The sequence below is a fragment of the Dermacentor silvarum genome, chromosome 11 (assembly GCF_013339745.2).
Source record: "Dermacentor silvarum isolate Dsil-2018 chromosome 11, BIME_Dsil_1.4, whole genome shotgun sequence".
NCBI classification, from domain to species: Eukaryota; Metazoa; Arthropoda; class Arachnida; order Ixodida; family Ixodidae; genus Dermacentor; species Dermacentor silvarum.
Genome location: NC_051164.1, coordinates 7,979,373 through 8,003,020, shown reverse-complemented (window position 1 = coordinate 8,003,020; position 23,648 = coordinate 7,979,373). Strand labels below are relative to the sequence as shown.

At 47.3% G+C, this 23,648-nt stretch overlaps 2 protein-coding genes across 2 annotated transcripts; one reads left to right on the top strand and one right to left on the bottom strand.

Annotated features, from left to right (window-relative positions):
* Positions 1-7,826: 7,826 nt before the first annotated feature.
* LOC119433622 (uncharacterized protein K02A2.6-like) lies at positions 7,827-12,001 on the bottom strand. Its single transcript, XM_049659036.1, has one exon. The coding sequence runs from the start codon at positions 11,996-11,998 to the stop codon at positions 8,039-8,041; it is 3,960 nt and encodes a 1,319-aa protein (XP_049514993.1). The 5' UTR covers positions 11,999-12,001; the 3' UTR covers positions 7,827-8,038.
* A 5,644-nt stretch (positions 12,002-17,645) lies between these two features.
* LOC119433621 (uncharacterized protein K02A2.6-like) lies at positions 17,646-18,701 on the top strand. Its single transcript, XM_037700878.1, has one exon. The coding sequence runs from the start codon at positions 17,646-17,648 to the stop codon at positions 18,699-18,701; it is 1,056 nt and encodes a 351-aa protein (XP_037556806.1).
* The last annotated feature ends 4,947 nt before the right edge of the window (positions 18,702-23,648 follow it).

The window sequence follows — 23,648 nt, the reverse complement described above, 5'->3', positions numbered from 1 at the left end:
AACGTTCTCCAAAGTGATGAACATGCCTCCCCCTGCGCGCCATTCCGCCTACAACAGAAAGTCATCTCAACTGCCTGCAACAGCTGAAAAAGTAGCATCAAAGTCGATGACTGATGCTGCTGCAGAAGTTTGTCGTGTCATAAGGAGTGATGAGTGCGGTGTTTTAGGTGACGGAACGTGGCAGAAGCGTGGCCATTCTTCTTTGAACGGCTGTGTGTCGGTGATTTCTGTTGACACAGGAAAAATTGTTGATGTTGAGGCACTTTCCAGCACATGCATGGCTTGCAAAACCAAACGAAAGTTGAACCCAAACAGTGCTTCATACAAGGAGTGGAAGGCAAGTCACACTTCCTGCCAAGCAAACCATAAAGGAAGTGCAGGCAGTATGGAGACGGTTGGTTTGTACAGAATATTTGAGCGATCACAAGCAACACGAAGCTTGAAGTACCTGGAGTACTATGGTGATGGTGACTCAAAGAGCTATGCCACTATGAAGGACATGTATGGAGAAAACAGCGTGCAGAAACTTGAATGCATTGGGCATGTTCAGAAGCGTGTCGGCTGCCGCCTGAGGAAACTCAAGAAAACAGTGCGGGGACTTGGAGGTAAAGGAAAGTTGACTGATGCCCTTATTGACCGCCTGCAAAACTACTATGGGATAGCTATAAGAGCTAATGTGGGAAAACTTTCGGAGATGAAACAAGCCACCCTGGCCAGCCTCTTCCACTGCAGCTCTACAGATGCGCAACCAAGACACGGCCTGTGCCCAGTAGGACCGAACAGCTGGTGCAACTACAAAAAGGTCGAATTCCTCGGCCAAGGGAAGTACGACCACAAAGGAGGACTTCCGAATGATGTGCTGAGCAGAGTAAAAGCTGTGTACAGCGATCTCTGCTCGGATGAACTTTTATCAAAGTGTCTGCATGGCAAGACACAATATGCAAATGAATGCTTCAATGGACTTATATGGCAGCGGGCTCCCAAGGAGGTGTATGTCAGCTTGCCTACAATACGGTTTTCCTTACATGACGCTGTTGCACATTTTAATAATGGTAGCATAAGCACCCTGGACATACTGAGGCAGGCTGGCATTGAACCAGGGTACTACACGACAAGAGCTTGCAATGCCAGAGACCACCAGCGCATGCAGAAGGCTCTACGCAAATAAACTGACGAGACAAAATGGGCTAGGAAGAAAAGGCGAGCAGCAGCACGAACAAAAGGAGACTCTACTGCATCTCACGAGGGCCCCACCTACGAGCCTGGTGCATTTTAGGCCTCTATGTGTTGTTTTTCACATGTTTCACATGGTTTGAACTCTTTATTTATGTTTTTCTCAAAACAAGATTTTGCTTCACCTCATGTTGCGCAAACGGTGATCACTTTTTTATATGAATATTTTAAAATTGAATTTTTCACACTCATTCCTCACATACAGACGTGTGAAATGAACCACGATGAAAAACACTGATGCAATAGTTATGACTTTAGAGTCCATTTTGCAAATAAATGTGACCAAAACTGGTAATTTTTCGAACTTTGTTTAGTTTTTGGAGGATTTCTTTTTTAGTGTCTATCACATTATGTTTATCCTGGTTCATTTCATAGGGCATACATTTAGCTACACATATGCCAAAGCTTTCCTCAATTCCTCATTTCAGTAGTTACTTATCATTGCTGGCGCGACTACCCATTTTAGCACATTTCTTTATTAGAACTGACTCCCTGAAAAAAATTTGAACTCTTTTTTGCACTTTAAATAGTGAAATATGTTACTTAAGACGTGCTTAATCGGACAAAAATTATTATATTCCTGGCTGCTGAATTAAAAAAAATTTTTTTGAGTGTGGCCTCCCTCCTTGGGCGTGTCTACGTCTCACCATTTTTGCATTCTTTTTTTTTGTATTTTGCTGCAGGATTGGCCAAGAATGGGCACTTTCTTTTATACCACATACTCAGTGCCCAAGTTGTCTACTATGCCAGGCAGCAACAAGTTGTCTGTTCGGGCCAGTGGTCTGTTTCCTGCTCGACAAAATAGCAGCCAGCTAGGGCGAGGTCGCGCAAGCGTCTCTCTTTCAGAATGGTCGCTTTGCTTCCTACGTCACCGAGTAGGCAGCGTTCAATTGGTGCTTCCACCTCGCAGAGCAGACGACCGCTGACGAAAGCGCGTAGCCGGCGAATCACTAGAGCGCAAGCCAGCGTTCGGAAAACGAGATTATCCCAAGCTAGTAGACAGCTTGGGTCTCACGAGTGAAGGAAGTTATATATATTTCGCAAAGTGGGTAAATCTTCCAGTGTTGAGGACACTAATCGAAATAATATAATAACTGCTTTTCGGACAGCCTTATATCGCGCAGATGCAACACAGCACTTAGGCAATAGCTATAGAGGCAGCATGGTAGGCAATTGTAAAACCAGTGTTTCAGTCCGGCCACTATTTGCGCACACATTGTGGTACATTCCAGAGCAACCAGCAGTTCTCTCACCTGTTCGAAAATTTAACAGAACCTCATTATCCAACAAAATGATCAAGTTCATCAAGTTTTCAATACAGCAAACGCCTCTTCTGCGAAATCAGTCACTTGACAACAGCGGAAACTCGATGAAAGGCATTCATCAGAAAAAAAAAAAGAAAACAAACGCTGGCAGCTTGCACTAGTGGTGCAAGGGTGAAGTAAACAGCGGAGCTGGTGATCGACCTAGCTTTTTCCAGGTTTTACTAAGCTTGGCTAAGTTTTGCTAGGAAATGCCAAGTGCTGCTAGGCACAGTATTCCGAATCGGCTCGCCGACGACGCGCAGATTCTCGCTTGGCCTCGCGACGGGTTTCAAGAGGAGCGGCTTCTCCGGGTGTCCGTGTCTTCTTTGGTCGTCCAATGGCAAGGTTACATGTCCTCGCCACAGAGTGAATGAGAGTTCTGCCGCCGTTGCGCTGGCTCCGAGCTCTCTCTCCCCGGTGACGTCATGGCCAAGCTGCGCTTCCACACATGCCGGGGCGTGGCTGGTCGAAACCTGCCGAGCCGCCGCCACAGGCGCCTGCTGCAGTCACAGACACCGCACGCGTTCGGCGCGAACGCGGGGAAACTGGGAAACGCGGGCGGCGTCGGCAGCAGCTCTGCGCGTTTCCTCGTTGGTGCTGCTACAATTTCTTTCTCTCTCTCCCTCATTTTCTCTTTCCCTGTCCCGAGCATTGTACGCGCCACGCGCATGCTCTCCTTCCCTCTCCACAACGTCCCGTGTTAAGGCAAGATGTGCACGGCACGGAGAGGAGGCGAAGCACACGCCACTCCGCGAGATATAGCGCCAACCTTTCCCTTTCCCTCAAGAACCACTTATCATCATCAGATATTGGCGCTGATGATGATGATAAGTGGTTCTTGAGGGAAAGGGAAAGGTTGGCGCTATCTTCTGCAGCCCTTGAGGGAGCACGGCTCATGAGCCGTGCTCCCTCAAGGGCTGCAGAAGATAGCGCCAACCTTTCCCTTTCCCTCAAGAACCACTTATCATCATCATCAGGTGGTTGCAAGGCAAACCGGGTGACTCATCGCTCAGCAATGTTTTTTCTGTCGATGAGCATGGTTGTACGGAGAGCTTAAACAGCTTCTCTGTTTAAAAAATGAAAAAAAAAAAAAAAACAAAACAAACGCGCGCGTCGTAAACAACGCGAAATATTTAAACGTGTATCCTGGAGTCCGGGTGTTGGCATAGTAAGTATAAGGGACCATCCGTGCAGTAACTAAAAAAGCCGTATGTTTACGGGTTCAGTTTAGCAACCTTAAGCGATGCTTTCCTCGTGATGTGCCTAACCATAGCCTCACATATCTACTGCTGACGGACCTTCGAGGTTGAAGTAATTCAACCGATTTTCTCACTTACCAGGGTAACCACTACATTCTGCAAGATATGCGACTTCGCATTGGCTCTTATGGGGTGTTCACTCTAAAATACAGAGGGAGTGAAAAGTAAGTTGTTCAATATTGTTATTATTGTTAGTGTTTTACAGAAGTCAAGAGGCACACTATGAAGTACCTTATCAAAGGTCCGGTGTCATGACATGTCTTCAGGTTTCGTTTTGCAGTGTTAAATAGCCGTCCACCTGCTAATTTTATCAAGCAAGCGTTTCATAGGCTCGCTCTTAAGGGTCCCTGGAACGGTTCCGACAAATTTTGTAGACTCGTAGGGTACAGCTAGTGTAAGACATTCGCGCCACAATTTAAGCGAAGCGTCTAACATTAACAGAGCTACGCACGATTACAAGTTACCTTCCTCCCTAGCCATGCTTTTTTTCATGAACTCGCTCGCCGAGTGATCAGAGCAAAGCTCTGCCTTCACTTTAGGATGTCTACTTCACGGGAGTGTACTTCCGGATATCTTGGAGCCTACACACGAAGCCTCTCTAACCTCTCAGCCAGCCGCCTGGCAGTCGATCCCAAGCGAGAGCATAGAAGTAGCGGGTGTCGCAGCGCCGAGCGTGTCCGGTTTTCCGGTAACCACAGGCGAGCTGGGCGTTTAGACGGATGGGCGGAGGCGTAAACTAAAGCCCCTCCATACTACTACCGCTGTGTTGAAGAAGCTTTAGCGTAGACGTACGTGAGTGGCCTGATTGGCCTAAGGTCCATACATAAAAATTTGTTTTATCTCGGGACCTTAGTACGGCCTGCACGGTCCAGCCACCTGGTGGTGCAGAGCTTAACCAGTGAAACACAGAGCTAATGTTGCCCTAAGAAAATGTAAGACATGCACGATTACGCTCCTGCCGAGAATTTACACCAGCAGCAAAGTTGGTTACTGCGCGTTTTCTTGGTTGGTTACTGGTATATGATATCTGTGTTTGGTTGAGCTCTGTGCCACCAGGTGTCTGCACCGTGCAGGCCGTCTAGGCCGTGCACGCTTGTACCTCCGCTCATCCCGTAAAACGCCCAGTGATCTTGCGCTTGCGTTTAACCGAATACCTTACACCCTAAACTCTATTGTAGCAGTAATAATTCGGCGCGAAGTGACCGCCATAAACACGTAGATGTTGGTGCCGATCGGATACCGACAGCCCAACGCGCTGCAGCCACTCCGCTCGTCAGCTTCCTTGCAGAGGGACACGATGTCGCAGCTTGACATATCGCCGATCGCTAGATTTGCAGCCCACAACGTAACAAAGGCGAACAATGGTGCTCGCGAAAAGACAGGTCGGGACCAACACTGACCGCTCAGCTCGCGTCAACATGGAGACCGCTGTAACACGACCAGACGACACTTGTTGTGTGTCGGAAGTGCTTGACCCTGAGGATAAATGTTGTGTATTTTGCTCCTTTTACTTTTTTATAGAAACAAATTAACTAAAATTTCCGCTATTACGAAGATTTCTTAGCCATTAAGTTTTGCAACATTATGGATGACACGCCCTTGGTAGCCAGTCGGATAGCTCGCTCTAGTGACGTCAGATATATAGACAACACCCGTCAATATAGGCTTAAAACTCACGGTAGCGGCGCACTGCCATCGGTAGCGATGCATATTTTTGAAACCTTATAATAAATTACTCGCTTTACGCAGAGTGCTTAGAAGCATCAATTAATGATCAGAAGAACCTGCCCTAACCACTCAGTACGCTGTACAATATCGTCGAAATCGTTTCAGGGTCCCTCTAAGTACACTTGTTAGGTAATCAGCGCTATTAGCAACCAAGAAATGGACAACACACAGTAGTGGAGGTAAAATAGGTCACTGACTGCGCCTTATATACAAGAATGCCAGCTAGCGGAGATAGAGAGGAAAAAAGAAGGACTAGCTAGCCAAAACAGACAAGAAATCAACACGCTGAGGAATTGAGGGGGTTGGCTTGCGAACAGAAGTGGGAGCTTACGAATGGCATGCCGCCAACAACCGCTACAAAACAAGTTACGCAGACTGCGGAATACATTACCCAAAAACCTCTTTAATTTAAACAGTTTAAGTTGGACAAAGTTACGCATTTATTTTAGAATCCTTTATTATTTTATTGCGATAGCAATTATATGGACACTTCAACCGTATTTCTGCCGTCGGCGTCGCCGTGAGGTTCCCTATAGATAAAATCTTCGCCGCGTGCCGTATGCCCGAGCGGAAGCGTGCGGGGACGCGCGCTATCACGGAGAGCGAACGCACTCAATCTCCCACGCGCAAGCAAGGAAGCGGGAAGCCAACGCCGGAGGGAGCGGGGGGGGGGGGGGCGCACCTTGACTCTGCCAACAACCGTGCTCGTCGCTCGCTCGCACCGTCTCTTATCTCCACACGGCTCTGACCTTTATGTGCCGCGCATTCGCCACTCAGTTTCCGTTGAAGCGATACACCGCACGTACCTTCGCCGCTGCGGCGTATCCGCTTGCTGCCAGAGTTTCGACGGTCGTTGTCTGGAGTCATTCAGTGTGATCTAGTCATGTTTGTTTGTGCGCGCTCACACCACGCTTGTTCATTCAGTTAGTAATAGTCGGGCCACATTTTCCAACGCACGCTACACATGCAATGCTGCCCGGATCGGCAGTGCAGCGCTACATGTGTGTCCCTTCGCACGCGCGCTGCCCACGGGAAGCGCTTCCCATCAACACCACCGTTTCACACGCGCCTTCTCGTGGTCATCGAGTCTCACTTCATGTCGGTCTACTTACGCCGCAGCACACCTGCTCATGTTTACTACAATTCATATTGCTACCAAAGCCGCTCACCTTACTTCGTATGACATTGCTGTGTTGCTATCGCATTCATTGCTTCGTCCTTAGGGCGAAAGTGTGACATTTTTGTCTACCAGATTCGTCTTCTAGTACATATTGTCTCGCGTATTAATAATTGCACCAGTACAAAGCCACCGTAGCTGTTCCTCAGCACTATAGTGAACATTTGATTAATTTATTGTTATTATAATGTTTGCCCATTGTTCGACACTGATGCGTATGCAATTTGTGGGTGGGGCCTCGTCAGCAGAAGCGCGCCCAAGCGAATCGTTCCCGCGCAGTGCAACGGCAAGCGTACGGTCAGTACATGCCTTCGCAAAGTCGTGGAGGAGTTCCTCTTCCGCCCGCTAACCACACACTGTAAACAAAAAAAAAAAAAAAAAAAAAACTGCCGTGCTTTATGGCAAAATCTGTTGGTAATTTGTGACCGAAAACTTACCTGTAACTAAAGAACGGTCATTTCCGTAGAACCGACAGCGGTAAAATGAAGACCGTAATACAAAATGCGAGTGCTTTCGTATTTAGAAAACGGAAGACTCTGTATGCTGAATCTGTACTATACGGTAGAACTGTTAAAATAAGTTGTTTCCCGTATTACGTTTTACGAGCATATTAATTATTGGGAGAATTTACTATGCGAGACAACAGTGTCCAGGACGCGCTAGCATCATCCGAATTCTCTCGCGGCACCATCTGCCGGGATCAGCCGTGCTCACATCAGCGTTCGGAAAGTGCATACATGATCCATGATTTCCGGTCGTCTTGAACGCAGATGATAGTGTGGCTGAACTCGGCTGACGGCGTATAGCGATGCAATTCGGTCGACTCTCGGCCGTCCTGGGCTCTCTTCTCCGCAATAGTACGCGCAGATATCCTTTTAATGCAAGGGTCATGAAGGCAGCTCATAGCAGCAGTAGGTCGCTGTTCAGCAAATTTTCTGGCTAACACATTGACGTAACTGAAAAAGTAAAACACTTTTCACCTTACGATATGCATGAACTGCATTTCATGTATACAACTAGGTGAACAAATTCAGCTGCCAAGTTCTTTAGACCACAGAAGATTTTATTTTCTTCAAGCACTCGTCTTGCACGGTTTCCTGGTGAAAGTTGTTCCTGACCTTGTTACAATGAAGACGCCGATATGCGAAAGCCGTTTATTGCAGCTCATGGCAGAAACACATATGACACGACACAGCTTGGTCGCCGCGCTTTTAACACGATAACAGCGCCAACAAAGGATGCGCGCGCAGGCTCTGCGCACTGAACAGCGAGGGCAGATAATCGTCACCAGCCACGTTTGACGCGATTACAACACTCCCCCACAAACAAAATCACATTCAATGGTACATCAGTCGATCTGGTGGGCGTGTCACCCGTGTGCTACGTCTAAGTATAGGAGGGGTGTGCGGCGGTTGTGGTGACGACACTGGCGGTTGTGCTGAGCAATTTCCCTTTTCCAAAATATCACTGGCATGCGGCAAAGACATTTCATCACCACAGTCTTCCACATATTCTTCATGTTTCAAAGAAGTGCAACGTAGGTGATCGGCATGCACAAAGCGCGTTTGTTTATCAACATTCACCAGGTACGTTACCGGAGATTTCACGCTCACAATGTTTCCAGGTCGCCACTTTACAAGTTCACCACGAACAGTACGCACGAGCACGCGATCGCCCACAGAAAATGCTCTAGGCTTTCCCCTACGTTTATTTGCACTGCGCACTTCTCTCTCAGACTTCGAATTGATCGTACCTTCCATGTCTGGTTTGAGCAGAGAAAGTCTTGTCCGCAGCTTTCTCTTTAAAAACAACTCTGCTGGTGTTTTACCAGTGAATGTGTGCGGCGTAGTTCTGTACGCGAAAAGGAAGTTGTCAACTCTGTGTTGCAAGGATCTGGAACTGTGGCTCCGTTCATTCTCTAGCAGTTGCTTTAGCAATGACTGCTTAACAGTCTGCACTGCTCGTTCTGCTGCGCCGTTAGATTGAGGATGATAAGGCGGAGTCAAAGTATGCTTGACCCCGTTTGCCTGCAAGAAATCATCAAACTCTTTCGCTCGAAACTGTGGCCCATTGTCCGTAACTATCTCCTGAGGCAACCCATAGCTTGCAAACAATGACCTTACTGTCTCAATGGTCTTTTGCGCCGTAGTTGAATTCATTATTTTGACATCTACCCACTTGGAGTGTGAATCGACTGCGACCAGAAACATCTTGTTTTCTTTTTCTGCAAAGTCGAGGTGCACTCGCTCCCAACTGTTAGTGCACCACCTCCATGGGGTCAGTGGCGCTGGTTGGCCCACTGGCCTTACACTCTGGCAGATGTGACATTGTTTTACAGTTTGTTCAAGGCTGCTGTCGATTCCGGGCCACCATACCATTGATCTCGCCAGGGCCTTCATTTTACTGATACCCATGTGTTGTTCATGTAACAGCAACAGTACTTCCTGTTGAAGAGCGCGGGGTATAACCACTCGGTTCTCCCAAATTAAGCAGGCATCATCTACCGAAAGTTCAAACCGTCTTACAAAGAACGGTTGATACTGCGCCTCTACCGACCGCGGCCAGCCATGCCATGTCATTTCACGCACAGCACTCAAGACAGAGTCCTTAGATGTTTCATGTGCGATGTCCTTTGCAGTTAAGGGCAATTCTCTGGCAGGAGAAAAGTAAAAAATCTTATCTACATCATCAGTGTTTTCAGACAATGGTAGACGCGACAAGCCGTCAGCATTGCTAATCTTTGCCCCTGGTTTGTGCACAATGCGGAAACGGTAGTTCGACAGAAAAATGGCCCAGCGGTGGACTCGCGCCGCTGCCACAGCACTACTGTGATGTCTAGCTTCAAAAATTATCGTGAGTGGTTGATGGTCAGTGATAATAACGAAGCTGCGGCCATAAAGATACTTATGAAATTTCTTTACGCCGAAAATGATGGCGAGTGCCTCTTTCTCAATGTGGGCATAGTTTCTTTCCGCCTGTGACATTGATCTGGAAGCGAATGCGACCGGACGCTCAACGCCATTCACTACGTGCGATAACACCGCGCCCAGCCCGTAAGCAGATGCATCACATGTCAGCTGGATTTCCTTTTTTACGTCATACAGCTCCAAGACTGTTTCTTTAGTTAGCAACTGCTTACATCGCCTGAAACACTCATCGCACTGACGCGACCACTGCCATATGCTTCCCTTGCGTAGAAGCTGGTGAAGCGGTTCTAGTTGTCCGGCCAAATTGGGCAAAAATTTTGCATAGAAGTTCACTAGGCCTAAAAATGCCCTCAACTGGGTCACATTGCTCGGTTTCGGTGCTTCAAGGATTGCTTTTACTTTATTCGCCGTGGGATGCAGACCGTGTTGGTCTATTTCGTGCCCTAGGTATTGTACCCTTTCTTGAAAGAAAACGCATTTCGCCACATTTACTCGGATCCCGTGCTTACTCAGAGCATTTAGCACTTCCTTCGTTCGTTTGTAGCACTCTGGTAGGTCTTTCCCAGCTATCAGCACGTCGTCTAAGTAACAGGCTGTGCCAGGTATGCCATGCAAAACCTGATCCATGACTGCTTGAAACATAGCAGGCGCACTCGCAACGCCGAACGGCAACCGCCGGTATCTAAAGAGACCCATGTGCGTGTTAACCGTTAGAAGTTCTTCGGCATGCTCGTCCAACTCCAGCTGTAAATAAGCTTTTGCCAAGTCTAACACAGTGAACACGGTTCCTCCCACCAGGGATGCAAAGATATCCTCAGGAAGTGGCAAGGGATAGTGATCTACCTCGATGCACTTGTTCACACTGACTCTATAGTCACCACATATCCTTATTTCTGGTCCATTTTTCTTGGGCACAATTACTAGTGGCGTTGCCCAGGTGCTGTGCCGCACCCGGTAAATTACTTCAGCCTTCTCTAGTTCCGCCAGTTCTTTTTCCACTTGTTCTCGCAAGGCATACGGTACAGGCCTCGCCTTACAGAAAACTGGAACTGCATTCTCTTTCGTGCGAATGCTACCCTTGTATCCTTTTATAGCACCATAGCCTGCTTGAAAAACATCAGCGTGCTGTTGTTTTAATGCTTCTACAGCTCCTTGAGTTTTTAGAGGCGCGACTGCTTGTACTTTAAGCGCAACCTCATGCAGTTTCTGCAAGGCATCAGGCAAGTTCACTTTTATCTTTGCGAGCCAGTCACGACCGAGGAGCACAGGCATGCGCACCCCTTCTTCATACTTGGCAATGACAAGTGGTAGGCGGTGGCTTTGCTTCCCGCACTTCACATCGACTTGGGCAACGCCCCTTACATTGATTGCGGTGCCGTTGTACACTCCGAGTTTTACGTCCTCACAGTTGTACGATAGGTCAGGGAAGTTCTCTGCAAAGTCTTTTTCAGACATGATTGTAACGGCAGCCCCCGTGTCCAATTCCATCGGTACTTCGTGACCGTTTATGATTACTTTTACTACTATGGGAGGCGGACTGCCTGCTCTGTTTGTTTGACATATAGTCAGCAAATCCTGCAAATCCTGCTCTGTTGCCGGTACTTCTACAGCCTGAACAACTCGCGTTTTGCACATTTTTGCGACATGACCACGTTTAGAACACTTAAAACAAGCACTTTTTACAAATGGACACCTTGTAGGAGCGTGCTGACCACCGCACCTATGACACTCTACTGCAGTTTTTTGCGTATAGTTTTTTTTTAGTACCTGGCTGGTTGCGTTAGGCTTCCCTTGGCTTCCTTGCCAGTGCAGTTGAGCGTTGCTGGCCCCGGCGCTGTCGCACAGCATGTCCTGGGTGTCCTTCTGTGCAGCCTCCATGGCGGTGGCTACCTTGCACACCCGTTCCCAGGTGACCTCGTCGTCGGGCAAGGCAAGAAGACGGCATCGGATGGTGTCGCTCCGTAGTCCGGCAATTAGGCGGTCCCGTAGCGCTTCTTGGAGGAAATTTCCGAAAGAACATGTCGCGGCGAGCCTCTTCAATTCCACAAGAAACTGTGCGATGGTTTCATTTGACTCCTGGTTCCGCCTGTAGAAGTGGTATCGCTCAGTGACCACAGACCGCTTCAGGGCGTAGTGCTGTTGCAGCACCTTCTTGGCGTCTTCGTACTTTACTTCGGTGGGCGTTTTCGGCAGCAGTAAGCTACGCAGTGTCACGTAGGCCTTCTCTCCTATTATGGTCAGGAAGACTTCAAGCTTCTTTCCGTCGTCTATTCCATTTGCTTTTGCAAATAGTTCGAACCTTTCTAGGTAGACGTCGATGTTTCCCGAGTCCGGGCAGAACTCCGGCAGCTTGCCGTAAGTGGTGGCCATAGCTTCAGTGCTGCTCATCCCATCCTCGTCGCCAATGTTACAATGAAGACGCCGATATGCGAAAGCCGTTTATTGCAGCTCATGGCAGAAACACATATGACACGACACAGCTTGGTCGCCGCGCTTTTAACACGATAACAGCGCCAACAAAGGATGCGCGCGCAGGCTCTGCGCACTGAACAGCGAGGGCAGATAATCGTCACCAGCCACGTTTGACGCGATTACAACAGACCTCATTTGCCGTGCAAGGAGAAACAAACAGTATTGGAGAATTTTCATCCTAAAGAACGCGGCAAAAAAGGAAAATCACAGAACACAACAAAATTTCACTTATCTGTTAGAAAAACATGAACATGGATCAACATTGATGGAACACGGGATGTTGATGTAGTCCACATTTCGACAAAGATGCTTGTCATCAGGGCAGCAAGTCATTCTCTTGGTAGCGTTTTCGTGTGTGCGTAGCTCACTCACCCCTAACCTCATTGGGGGAGGAGAAGATGGGGCATATAGTAGGTCAAGAGAAGCCGAAGGGTTAAAATAAAGGCAGGAAGGGTGTGCTTAGCTGTGATTGTGATGGATCGGGTAAGGGCACTGCTGCCATTTCTTGCAAAGAGTAGATCTACGCATGTAAGCAAGCAATAATCCAGCAGACCTAATCGTCCCAGAAATCAAAATAGAAATCAATATAAATGTGTTTGGACATTTGGAAAACAAGGAATGGGGAATGGAGGTGCTGCAAAGTAGATTACGCTGCGCGTGCGCGCGCATAGCTTCGCGTGGTGCTGCGATAGCGCTTGTTTACTTCTGCACTGATTTGTACCTGGATTTACTTGTTTGGTTTGACGGGCGGCTATAAAAAGATAAGCGCTACGAAATAAAGGGTTCTTGTTCTGGCAGCCTTCGTCTGGTGTATGCCTCGGATGCTACGCTCCGTCCCCGGCACGTTGTAGCAATGGCGACGAGAAACCTACTCACGTATTGAAGAGCAAGTACTTCGCTGATGGTGCAATGTCGTACCAAGTACCACCGTTTGACGACGGCAAGGACAAGTGGACTTCGTACGTCATTCGCATTCAGTCCTATTTCGAAGGGAACATCACGGAAGACGCACAGAAGAGAGCGCTTCTTGTCTCGGCTCTTGGTACAAGGTCATTGACGTCCTCAGTGGGCGGTGCGCTCCTTGTAACGTGAACCAGCTCACTTACAAGGAAGTGGTGGAAATTCTGGAAGGCTTCTATGACCCGAGGCCCAACGAGATTACAGAGAGCTTCAGGTGTTTTACTCGTGTTCAAAAAGAAGATGAATCAGTCCAGCAGTTTATCGTCGACCTCCGACGACTCGCCGACAAATGCAACTTTGGTGACATGTTGGACCGAATGCTGAGGGACAAGATTGTATGCGGAATCCGAAGCACAGAGTTACAGAAGGTACTGCTTTCCCGTTCGAGTTTGACCTTGAAGGAAACCGAGAGCATGGTGCTGGCAGCAGAAGCTGCGGGTCAAGGCATCGAGCTCATGAAAAACGTCGAGGTGAAGACTGAACCAGGACTGCATAAGCTGATGGACAGGCGACCAGCACGAAGCACAAGCAGGCAAGAAAGTAAAGGGTGTGGAAGATGCGGAAGCAAAACCCACTCGGAACAAGCATGCAAGTTCAAAAGTTCGAAGTGCTTCAAGTGCGGAAAAAAGGGCATATATTAGTAGCCTGTACACTCTAAGAAGAAAAGGAGGAAAGGGGGTATCGAAGTTAGTCCTTTAGGGGAGGAACTGATCTGCCACAACCATTCCTCCCTTTAGGGGGTAAGTGAGAGGGGATGAACTGTTACTCCCCATGCGGAGGACTAACAGTTGCTCTTTTCCGATGCTCCTCAAGGGAGTAACGGTTATTCTTTCCGATGGTCCTCGAAGATGGAAATAATTAAATTAGCGATTTTTACGCTGATAAAAAAATTACTGGGGTGAAAAAAAAAAAAAACACGCGCCCGCAAGTAGGATTCGAACTCACGTCCTTTCGCTCACAAGTCGGGTACCCTAACCACTTCACCATGGCCGCTCCTTGTTTTTTCTTTATTGCCTGGCTTTGACACACAAAATTTCACACAAGGAACAGTACAATATACAATTACAATACAAAGTAGGGGAAGGCGTATTCAACCACCATCGTGCTGGCTGCGTCTATTTAGAATTCGCGCAGATCCACAAGCGGCTCTACTCTTGAGAGCCACTCGGGTGGTTCCGCTAATGCCTTATTGATTTCAACAAACCAGTGAATGCTCTCACGAAAATAAATTCGTGCAGGCCGTGCATCCTTATCAACGTAATATCCTGCGATTCTGAACTGCCAGATACAGTGGAGGCCCATAAGCATAATTAAATCAAAAGGCACCCCATCCTCGTTATCTACGCTTAAGTACCGAATGCCATACGGTTCAAGTGGAAATTCTTTCCGTACTGTTCTCTGTAAGACATCCCAAAAATATACGACTTCCCAACAGTGTAAAAAAACATGATCGATTGTCTCCAGCTGCTTGCAAATTAAACAGTGTGTTCCCCACGGTAAAAACAATTCCTTTCCCTCCAAAAAGTTTTTAACTGGTAATGTTCCGGTGTGTAATTTAAAAAAGAAATTTTTCGTTCCTGGTGTCACCTGCATTTTTTTAACTCTCTTTAAAACATCACTACCTGGGCCTCCACTGTACACGGACCTGTACAAGGGCACTGAGAAAACAATGTCACACAAAGCACAATACAGTTTTTTCCGTTTCACACTGAATAGGTAATCATTCGAAAAACGCGCTGTTAGAAATCTTACACTCGATACGATTTCTTTGTAGAAACCACGAATCCCTCCCGAAAGCTCTTCGGATGAAACAACATATTCGGGCAGCCGTCGGCTTAGCTTCATTTGGCATACAGTACGCAGAAACGGGTCTGTTGCGTCCCGAAAGAACAAGAAACGGTTGACCAACTGCCGTAAAAAGAGGTGACCCAGTCCCAGACCCCCGTCTTTTACCCGCCGGAACAAGTTGGTACGGCTGCAGCGCTCCCATTCAGACGCCCAGACAAAGATTGCGAAGACCCTGTGTAGCTTCTGAACGTTTAACCGTGAACAATGCAATACCTGCATTACATACCACAGCTTGCTAATGAAGAAAATGTTGCAAACGGTGGCCCTGGCAAAAATCGATAGGTTGGCTCCTTTCCACTTCTCCGCTCTCTCCCGAATCATTTTTGTCTGCTCTTTCCAATACTGCTCACTATCGCTGTAAGCGTTGAGCGGTACGCCCAAGTACTTACTTGCCCGGGGTCATCACCCAAGGCACGTTGGCGAAGAGGTCTGGTTTCTCCGGCCACGCTCCATGCCAGAGCCCAAGACACTTGGACCAGTTAACTCCACTACCGGTGACATGGCTGAATTTACGGACACATTTGACAGCCTCGATTAAACTGCCCTGATCATCCGTGATAACTGCAACATCATCAGCATATGCCAGCAGTTTCACTTCAGCTCCTTGTTACTTAAATCCTCGAATGCTGTTGCTTTCCAATATCTTCATGCACAGGGTTTCAATGTATATACCAAATAATAGCAGGCTGAGGGGGCAGCCCTGGCGCACCGAACGGTGCACGCTTATGGGGGCCCCCAGGCTCTTATTTACGATCAATCTCGTCGTGCAGTTTCGGTACGCCAGGGCCACTCCCTCGCAGATAACAGAACTGACATTAGCGTGGTCTAAGACGGCAAAGAGAATTTCATGAGCCACGCAATCGAAAGCCTTTTCGAGGTCGATCTGTAGAATGGCGACCCGACCACTGGTATCATCACAGCATTCAAGTAGACTGCGTGCTTTGTGAATATTTGTAACGATGGAGCGCCCCTTTATCCTACATGTCTGGTGAGGCCCGACTATGTCCTGTATCACCGTCTGCAATCTTCGTGCCAATATCTTCATAAAGATTTTATACTCGACATTGGTGAGTGCTATGGGACGGTATGCTGTAACCTGTCTTAATTTCTCTATATCATCAGTTTTAGGAATGAGGACCGTGTGGGACAACCCATAGGACGGAGGCAACGTGTTTAATTTGTAGGCCTCGTTAAAGATTACAGTCAAAATAGGGCTAATTTCGTTCTTGAACTCTTTGTAAAATGCGGCGCTAAAGCCATCTGGTCCAGGCGATTTTCCGGGGTTTAAGTTATCTATTGCGTGCTCAATTTCGGTTTCCGTTATCACCAGTTCCAGTCTCTCTTTTCTTTCATCCTCCAGTCGAGGTTGAACCTTCAGAAACTCATTCTTAAATGCGGTCACATCTACTGTATGAAACGCCAACAGCGCCTGATAGTGCTCATTAAAAGCGGCTTTGATGTCGTCTATGTCTGTCGATAAGGTCCCGCGCCATTCTATTCCTTCAACGTGGTTCCTTTGAGCTCGCGATTTTTATAATCCTAGCGCTCGTTTCGATGGCGCTTCACCTGCAGCTGGGTCCTCTGCCCTTGCCCTCACTAGCGCTACCCGATAACGTTGTTCATCAATTTGCTCAATCTTTTGTTTAACTTTTCTAATGTCTTCCATCCATTTCCCCGGGGCTCGGCTTTCCTGCTTGAGCAGCTCATGAAGTAGTGCCTCTAAGTCAGTCTCTCTTTGTTTTTTCTCGTAGCGAAAGCATTACTTCACCATGGCCGCTCGGTTGACAAGTCAGGTTACCGAGACAAGGTTAACCACCTTAACGCAGGTGCGGCAATAACAGAAGAGACTTGGCATTTGGTGTATGCTATGCCGGGAAAGTCTAACGTTGCGCATACTTACAAATGTAAGCGACTACATAAAGAAATCTGCCCGATTATTCTTACGGTGATTTAAACTGAGACATTACGTGATATTCGTGTAGCGAGCGCAAACGGGGCACGCAAGGCGACAGAGGACAACTTCTCTATCGCTTAGCGTGCCCCTTTTGAGCTACACATCGCTTCAGTTAAGTTTATAATCTCCTTGGAACGAAAGGAACTCCTTAGGTACTATTGGCCAAGAAAATCTGGCAGTCCATCTATGACTTGCGCGCTTAATGTGTATCGTTCACACGAATGTGTATCGAAGAGCCGCACACGAAGTGCACGGCTCTTCAGATTCCACCTTTTAAATTACAGGCAATTTTTTCACGAAGATGCAAAGTGCTGCTTTACATCTAGTTCAGTAGACAGTACACAAACTTCCAACTATTCATGATATATAGACAACAGCGCGTTCGCCGCAGCACTCCACGAGACGGACGAAAAGAGCAGAGTGCATGCGGAGTAACTGTTGCAGTTCGCCCTCGCCGTTGCTCTCTTTCGGACCAGGGATCGTACACTTACTCTCCAAAATTTGCACAGGCCACCCACACTCCTGAAGTTACTCTCTTGAGGGATGAAAGTGCCCTTTTTTGGACCAACTGTGCAGTTACTCCCGTTTTCCCCGGAATACTTCTTAGAGTGTAGGGCAAGAGGCAAGAAACAGAATACCTTTGCTTTAACTGGAAGCCCCGAAGGAAACGAGGAGCGTTGATCTCAACTGTTCACCATCAGCGAAAAGCAAGCGTCGGTGTCGAGCAACGAAATAGTCGGTCCCGTGCGGCGCAAGTTTCGCTGCGGAGGCGTCGACCTTGTCATGAAAATAGACACCGGGTCGCCGGTATGCGTCAAACCTTGGCACGTCTACCAAATGCACCGTGCTAAGTGGCCTCAAATTGAGAAGACCGACCTGAGGTTGTCCTGCTACCTGGGACCGCTGCCTATCGCTGGTAAGCTGACCCTTCGAGTTTTCTACGAGGGCAAGACTCTGACTACCACTATGACTGTAATTCGTCATTCAGGGCCGTGTTTATGCGGTCGCGACCTCACCCGTGCCCTGAACAACCTGGGTGCTACAGTTTTGAGCCTCAGCAGTGCCAGCAGAGGAGATGACAAGACGCTTGAAGAAATTTTGGCGGAGTACGAAGACGTCTTCGAGTCAGAACTAGGCCTATTCAAGGTTCCTCCCGTTCACCTCTACGTGAAAGGAGGAGCGATCCCGAAGTTTTTCAAGGCGAGACCACTGTCTTACGCACTGCGAGATAAGGTGACTGAAGAGCTAGAAAAACTAGTGAAGTCAGGCGTGCTGTCTCCTGTCGCTCACTCAGAAAGGGCTACGCCGATTGTGCCAGTGCTGAAGAAAGAAAGATCTGTCAGGATCTGTGGCGGCTACAAGCAAAGCGTCAACGCAGCATGCGTCATTGAACAGTATCCACTTCCAGTCAGCGATGATATTTTAGCAGCACTGTACATCGGAGACGTCTACAGCAACCTAGACTTACGCGACGCCTATAACCAGATTCCTTTGGATGAGGAGTCAAAGAAGTTGACTACCATCAGTACCCGCAAGGGGTTGTTCTGCTTCAACCGCCTACCCTTTGAAATGTCGTCCGCAGCAGCCATCTTCCAGCGCACCATGGAAAATATGCTGTGCGGTCTAACTGGCGTGCAAGCATACTTGGACGACGTCCTGGTGGTAGAAAGGAAAGGCGACAGTGGAAGAAATCTTAAGGTAGTGCTCCAATGGTTCCGGGAATGTGGCGTCAAAATGCGGAAGGATAAGTGTTCCTTCAGGAAGTCGGAAGTATCGTACCTGGGACACAAGATCACCAGCGACAGACTTGATCCGCTGGAGAAAACCTGGAAGCGGTGATGAAGGCACCAAGCCCGAACAATGTAAGCGAGCTGCGTTCTTACATAGGTTTGCTCACTTATTATAGCAAGTTCTTTCCGAGCATGGCAACGATGCTTGCTCAGTTGTATGACCTTCTGAAGAAGGATTGCCGTTGGAAATGGTCATCGGAGCAGCAACAGTCATTTGACCGATCTAAGGAAGCCTTCGGACATGCCAAAATGCTCACTCATTTTGATCCAAGCAAGTCGCTGCGCCTCGAGTGCGACGCATCTCTGCATGGCATAAGAGCGGTCCATTCCCATCAAGTTGCCGGCGTCGACAAGCCTATAGGGATTCGTTCACGAACACTGACCCAGGCCGAACGAAATTATTCGCAGCTCGAGCGGGAGGCCTTAGCATTGGTGTTCGGCGTAAGCAAGTTCCGGGATTACCTTCTGGGGCGGTCATTCGTACTTGTGACGGATAATAAGCCGTTGGTTGGCTTATTCCGCGAAGACCTGTCATGGCAGCGGCTCGCATCCAGCGTTGGTCCTTGCTTCTGGGAGCGTATCAATACAAGGTCGAGCACAAGCCCGGAGGAGACATTCAAAATGCCGACGCCCTCAGTAGGCTTCCACTCCCGACTCCTGACGATGCCCCTGAAGAAATTTCAGAATACGTGCACACTTTGCGTCAACTTGATGAGACACCTGTGACACGAGCTCCGCCGACTGACGGAAGCCGACAAGGTATTGCCCATACTGAAAGGTTGGCTGCAAGAAAAAAAAAAAAGAAAAAAAAAAACGTGGAACTGTGCTTTGCGAGCGTACGTGGCAAGGAAACTTGAGTTGACTGTAGCACGCGGCATCATCTTTTGGGGCCATAGAGTGGTCATTCCGGAAGCGGCGCGTGACAGAATGCTGCATATGCTGCACGAGACGCACCAGGGAGTCTCGGCTATGAAAGCGATCGCGCGAAGTGGTGGCCTGCACTAAACCAGGAAATTGAACACTTGAGCCGCAAGTGTGACATTTGTGTGCAAGCTAGGCCGTTGCCTCCGGCAGAAACGCCGATCAAGAAAACTGGTCCCGCGTTCACCTCTATTTTGTCGGTCCCATGAACGGTGCAGTGATCGTAGTCGCAGTGGATTCACATTCCAAGTGAATTGAGGCGGTTCCGATGCAACAAGCCACAGCTGAATCGACTATCACGGCGTTGCGCGAGACGTTCAGTCGTTTTGGCATTCCGAGGACGATTGTAACAGACAACAGAACGCAATTTACCTCGGAGACATTTGCGAAATTTCTGTCCGGAAATAACGTGAAGCATTTGCGCACTGCACCGTACCACCCGCAGTCGAACGGGCTTGCAGAAAGAGCCGTACGTACAATCAAAGACGGCCTAAAGAAGCTTCCGCAAGGTAGATTATCTACACGACTGTCCAGGCTTCCTTTCAACTACCGAAGAGCACCGCAAGGAGAAAAATCACCGTCACAGAAGCTTCTGAACTACCAAATTCGCTCTCGTCAAGACACATGTCTTCCTCCCCCTTTGTCGTTTTCTTTATTTTCGCAGGAAGACACGCCAAGCAAATTCGGTCCTGGCGACGCAGTTTGGGGCCGTAACTTCGGTGAGGGGGAAAAGTGGCTGCCTGGTACAATCAAGCGAACGAGCGGCACCCGTATGGTTACCGTCGAGACATCAGCCGGGCTAATTGAACGGCACCTGGACCAGGTTCATGTGAGAGACAGCTCTGCGGGTGCTACAGGCTAAATAATGGCTGGGTTGTCAGCTGGAACTGCAGCTCAGCCTAAGGAAGCCTCAACCACCGAGGAGTCAGCTGCACCCGTGCTTCGCCGTTCGACTCGAGTTAGAAAACCAGTACAGCGGTATCGACCAAAAGGAGGGAGGACTGCTGCAAAGTAGATTACGCTGCGCGTGCGCGCGCATGGCTTCGCTTGGTGCTGTGATAGCGCTTGTTTATTTCTGCACTGATTTGTGCCTGGATTTACTTGTTTGATTTGACGGGCGGCTATAAAATGATAGCCGCTACGAAATAAAGGGTTCTTGTTCTGGCAGCCTTCGTCTGGCGTGTGCCTCGGATGCTACGCTCCGTCCCCGGCACGTTGTAGCAAAAGGGAAACAAACTTTCTATCAAGATGTGTTTGGTTAAGATCAGTGGAAGTGGAAAATGAAGGCAGATTATAAATAGCCATTTTGTCGAAAGCCGATGAAGAAAAAACGGATATATACCAAATAATAAATATGCAAGGAAATCAAAATTAGACTGGGTATGACCATACAATAGCAAAAAACAGCCTGAGAAAAAAAAAGGAAATGGGACTGGCGATAAGAAAACCAGGTGCAAGATTGCAAAAAATTGAGTGCTGTTTATATTCATGCCACTGTTGACGAATAAGTTTCTGGCTTACTGTTGAACTTGTGTCTTTCTTGAACAAGAAAATGGCTCATTTTTCAGACAAGTTTAAGTTCAGATGCTGTCCAAAGCCTCAATTTAATTTAATGGAAGGAAATGCTATGGAGTTCTACTGGGTTAGCATTTATTGACCAGTAACATCCACATGTGCAAGCTTAAAATGTAATGTTCTCAATGAACCTTAGTTCCTGGCGAAGCATTATCTGTCCTTGCTTTCGGCACAGATGCCATCACATTTTATGGGTTGACAGGAGTGCTAACAAACTACATTATACTTGTTGCAACAATTAAAAGTGAAGTTTGGTAACAATGAGTGAAAGAAACAAACAGCATTCTAGAATACGGATTCAAGTTATCCTACAAAGCTGCTAAAACGATGAGGAACAGGAGAACAAGGTGAGAGCAGGAGCCAACGTTTCGACAAGTGGACTTGTCTTCTTCAAGGCGGCATATGCTCTCCTCGGCACAATATATATAGGTAGGGTTCTTCTAAAGGGGAGAGAAGGTAAGGCTAAGGAAACAAGAGAGAGTGTTGTTAGCGGCGAGGGTATAGAATTGAAAATAAAGATAATGCGCTATGATAGTCGGTGTAGGAATTTAAGGTTGCGTCGTGTGTTAACCGGTTGACCTGTCATTGTAGGTTCCTCTTTTCGTGGAAAGGGCCTGAACGACGGGGAAGGGGTCGGTATCTGCTCCGCTGGAGGCCAGTGAACTATCGTGTCTGAAAGAGAGAATAAAAGTAGCGGCAGACAAATGATGCTCGTGGGGAAAAAAAAAACTGGGGGGAGGGGTAAATGTATAAATAAGATAACGAAAGAAATGAGTGAAAGCAGAGAGAGGTTGGAATAATAATGATATTCGAATCGCGAAAAAAGGGGAAAAATAAAAAAAAAGCTTAGCACCTCAATGAAGAATAACTAAGTGCGGTTGACTATGCTTGAAAGGTTTAGCATAGCGAATAGATTCTACAGCATCTCCCTTTGCAACGTTCATGCCTATTGGTTGCAACTTCTTGCAATTATGCACGAGGTACGATTCTCTATAGTTTTTCTCTCATGCAGAACGGAAATTTGACTGTAGTATGTAGAGTAAGTTCCTCAAAGTTATGACCTGGTTGGTTGAAATGCTCGACGACGGCTTTGGGAAGCTTTTTAGCTGTGTCCGTGCGATATCCGTTTAACCTGACATTCATTGATTGCCCCGTTTCACCGATATATTGTTCTTTACAGAAGGAACACTCAATCATATAAATTACATCGGAGCTAGTGCAAGTAAAGCTAGTTTTCATTTCGTGGGTGTAGCTATTTGCGGTGCTTTTAATTTTCAGGTTACTTTAAAGGTGATTGCAGGTTTTGCACCCGGGTCGAAAACATGCTTATATTGTGGGGTAATTATGTTGGCTGACTTTTGCATGCACTAACATGTCTTTAAAGTTTCGGTTGTGCGATAGGCAACCCTTGGTACATCCGGGAACGCTTTTCTCAGACGCTCGTTACTTGATATTATTGGGTGGTGTTTTCCTAGGGTGTTTTTTATGTTTGGGAGAGCATTAGAATATTGTGTTATAAAGGCTGGTCGTCTATCAGATTCTGGTGTAGGTTGTTTCTTAGCTAATGCCAACTGTCTCTCGCATCTGGACGCGACGTCATAAGCCCGGTAAAAGCTGCTCCAAAGTAAATGCCCCCTCCCCCTTATGCACACAATACTAATACACCACATCGGCGCTCATGGTGTGAATCAGGCTATTATGCTATTATAACACTAGGCATCAAGTCAGGAAAATAAGGAATTAGAGGGCACGATTCTTTTTGTAAGAACATCAAATGTGCGTTGCATTAATGTTGTATTCCAACTCCAAAAGGAGCAGTTCGTGAGCTGATCGATGCAGAAGAAAACTCGATGTCAGGGTGATTCCACGAGAGATCAACGCGGGTCCAAAAATTCAGATTTCAGATTTCATTAAGTATTTTATATTTTCTGCGCATATCACTCGGTAGTACGAAAGTTAACTTGCCTTCTTTGACAAATGGATACTTTAGGAGAAAAAAAATATCGAAATTCTTCAAGTTACAGGCGCCATTTTCATGCACCGGGCATTCTCGCAAATTCACAACAATGTGAAATGCAAGATGTTACGGCTACAAAGAATGCATTTTCTTGTGTAAAACATATACGTAAATAAGAGTCAGCAAGCGTTGTTTGATGCTTCTGTGCAAAACGGAAGTGTTTTACAAAAAATTCTTTATTTGCTACACTTTTCGAAATTTGCTATATTTACGAATATTTATCTACTAAACTAATGTATGTAGCCTTTCGAAATTTGGTGGGCTATGAGACCTTCACCTGTTTAAATATTTTGCTGAATATTGTTGCTGTAGCATAAATTTCCATTTTTACAGTTTGCCTGAAATGTGAAGTTTTGACGAAAATGAACACTATTTAAAAATCAACATAAAAAACCCATCGTTAATTTTTCTCAAAATTTGGTAAACAGCTGTCCAATGACACTGGAAAATAACATTAAAAACATCTTGCATTATTTTGTTTTT